General features: G+C 58.3%; 1 protein-coding gene across 1 annotated transcript in view; it reads left to right on the forward strand.

The window, feature by feature from the left end:
• Positions 1-681: 681 nt before the first annotated feature.
• Positions 682-761, forward strand: part of VOLCADRAFT_86476 (uncharacterized protein) — a gene marked incomplete at both ends in the record, with an annotated part of 11,845 nt that continues 11,765 nt past the window's right edge. Inside the window, one exon of the mRNA XM_002945914.1 lies at positions 682-698. Coding sequence (XP_002945960.1) covers positions 682-698 — 17 coding nt within the window. The remainder of the gene's footprint in view (positions 699-761) is intronic.

Raw genomic sequence — 761 nt, forward strand, 5'->3', positions numbered from 1 at the left:
GTGCACGACATGGGCATACGGTCATGCATACAGATATACACGTATCCTTCCTGAGATCTGTCGTAACTCGTTAGCTCGTAACGGCTTTCTGTCAGCGTTCAGATGGATCGGACTCCGGGTGGTGGTGTGGTGCGATGGAAGCGGCGGATGATGAGCAGCTGAAGTTGGCCAAGAGTACCCACAGCACCGAACTGGCTGAGGGGGTCTCAGGGAGCATATCAATTAGCAGGCGCACTGCTGCGCCGTACCAGTAGCTTCCTTGTGCCGCTGTATGATGTGACTCTGTATGCCCTAGGGCAGTACTCGGCCGGCCCTGGGGCCCCGGGCTGGTATGAGCCTAGCCTAGCCTAGCCTGTTGGACATAGCTTTCCTTTTCGAGCGACAGGGGGGTAGTAGCCTCATGGATTTAGCCACATGCGTATTTATGGAATGTGTCTATTTCGGCCAGCCTTCGGCTCGGCTGGCCCTTGGAGCCCTTCCAAGCCATGTGCACTTCTGGCGGCTAAGTTAGATCGACGAAAGACATACATACGGGGGACATAGACACAGCGGCGGAGGGCCGACGGGCACGACGATAGTGAGAGCTCATACGCACGAGACGTCTGCCACTGCTGCTACTGCCACTGCTGCTACTGCCACTGCTCCGGACAATGATAATGATGTTGTGTCGCGGCTGCTCCGATGTACAGCGAGCTGCAGTCAGTCCCATCTCCCCCCACCCGCACCCCGCACCTGCCCACCCCCACCCACACCCGCCCACC

This window comes from Volvox carteri (assembly GCF_000143455.1).
Source record: "Volvox carteri f. nagariensis unplaced genomic scaffold VOLCAscaffold_1, whole genome shotgun sequence".
Taxonomy (NCBI): domain Eukaryota; kingdom Viridiplantae; phylum Chlorophyta; class Chlorophyceae; order Chlamydomonadales; family Volvocaceae; genus Volvox; species Volvox carteri.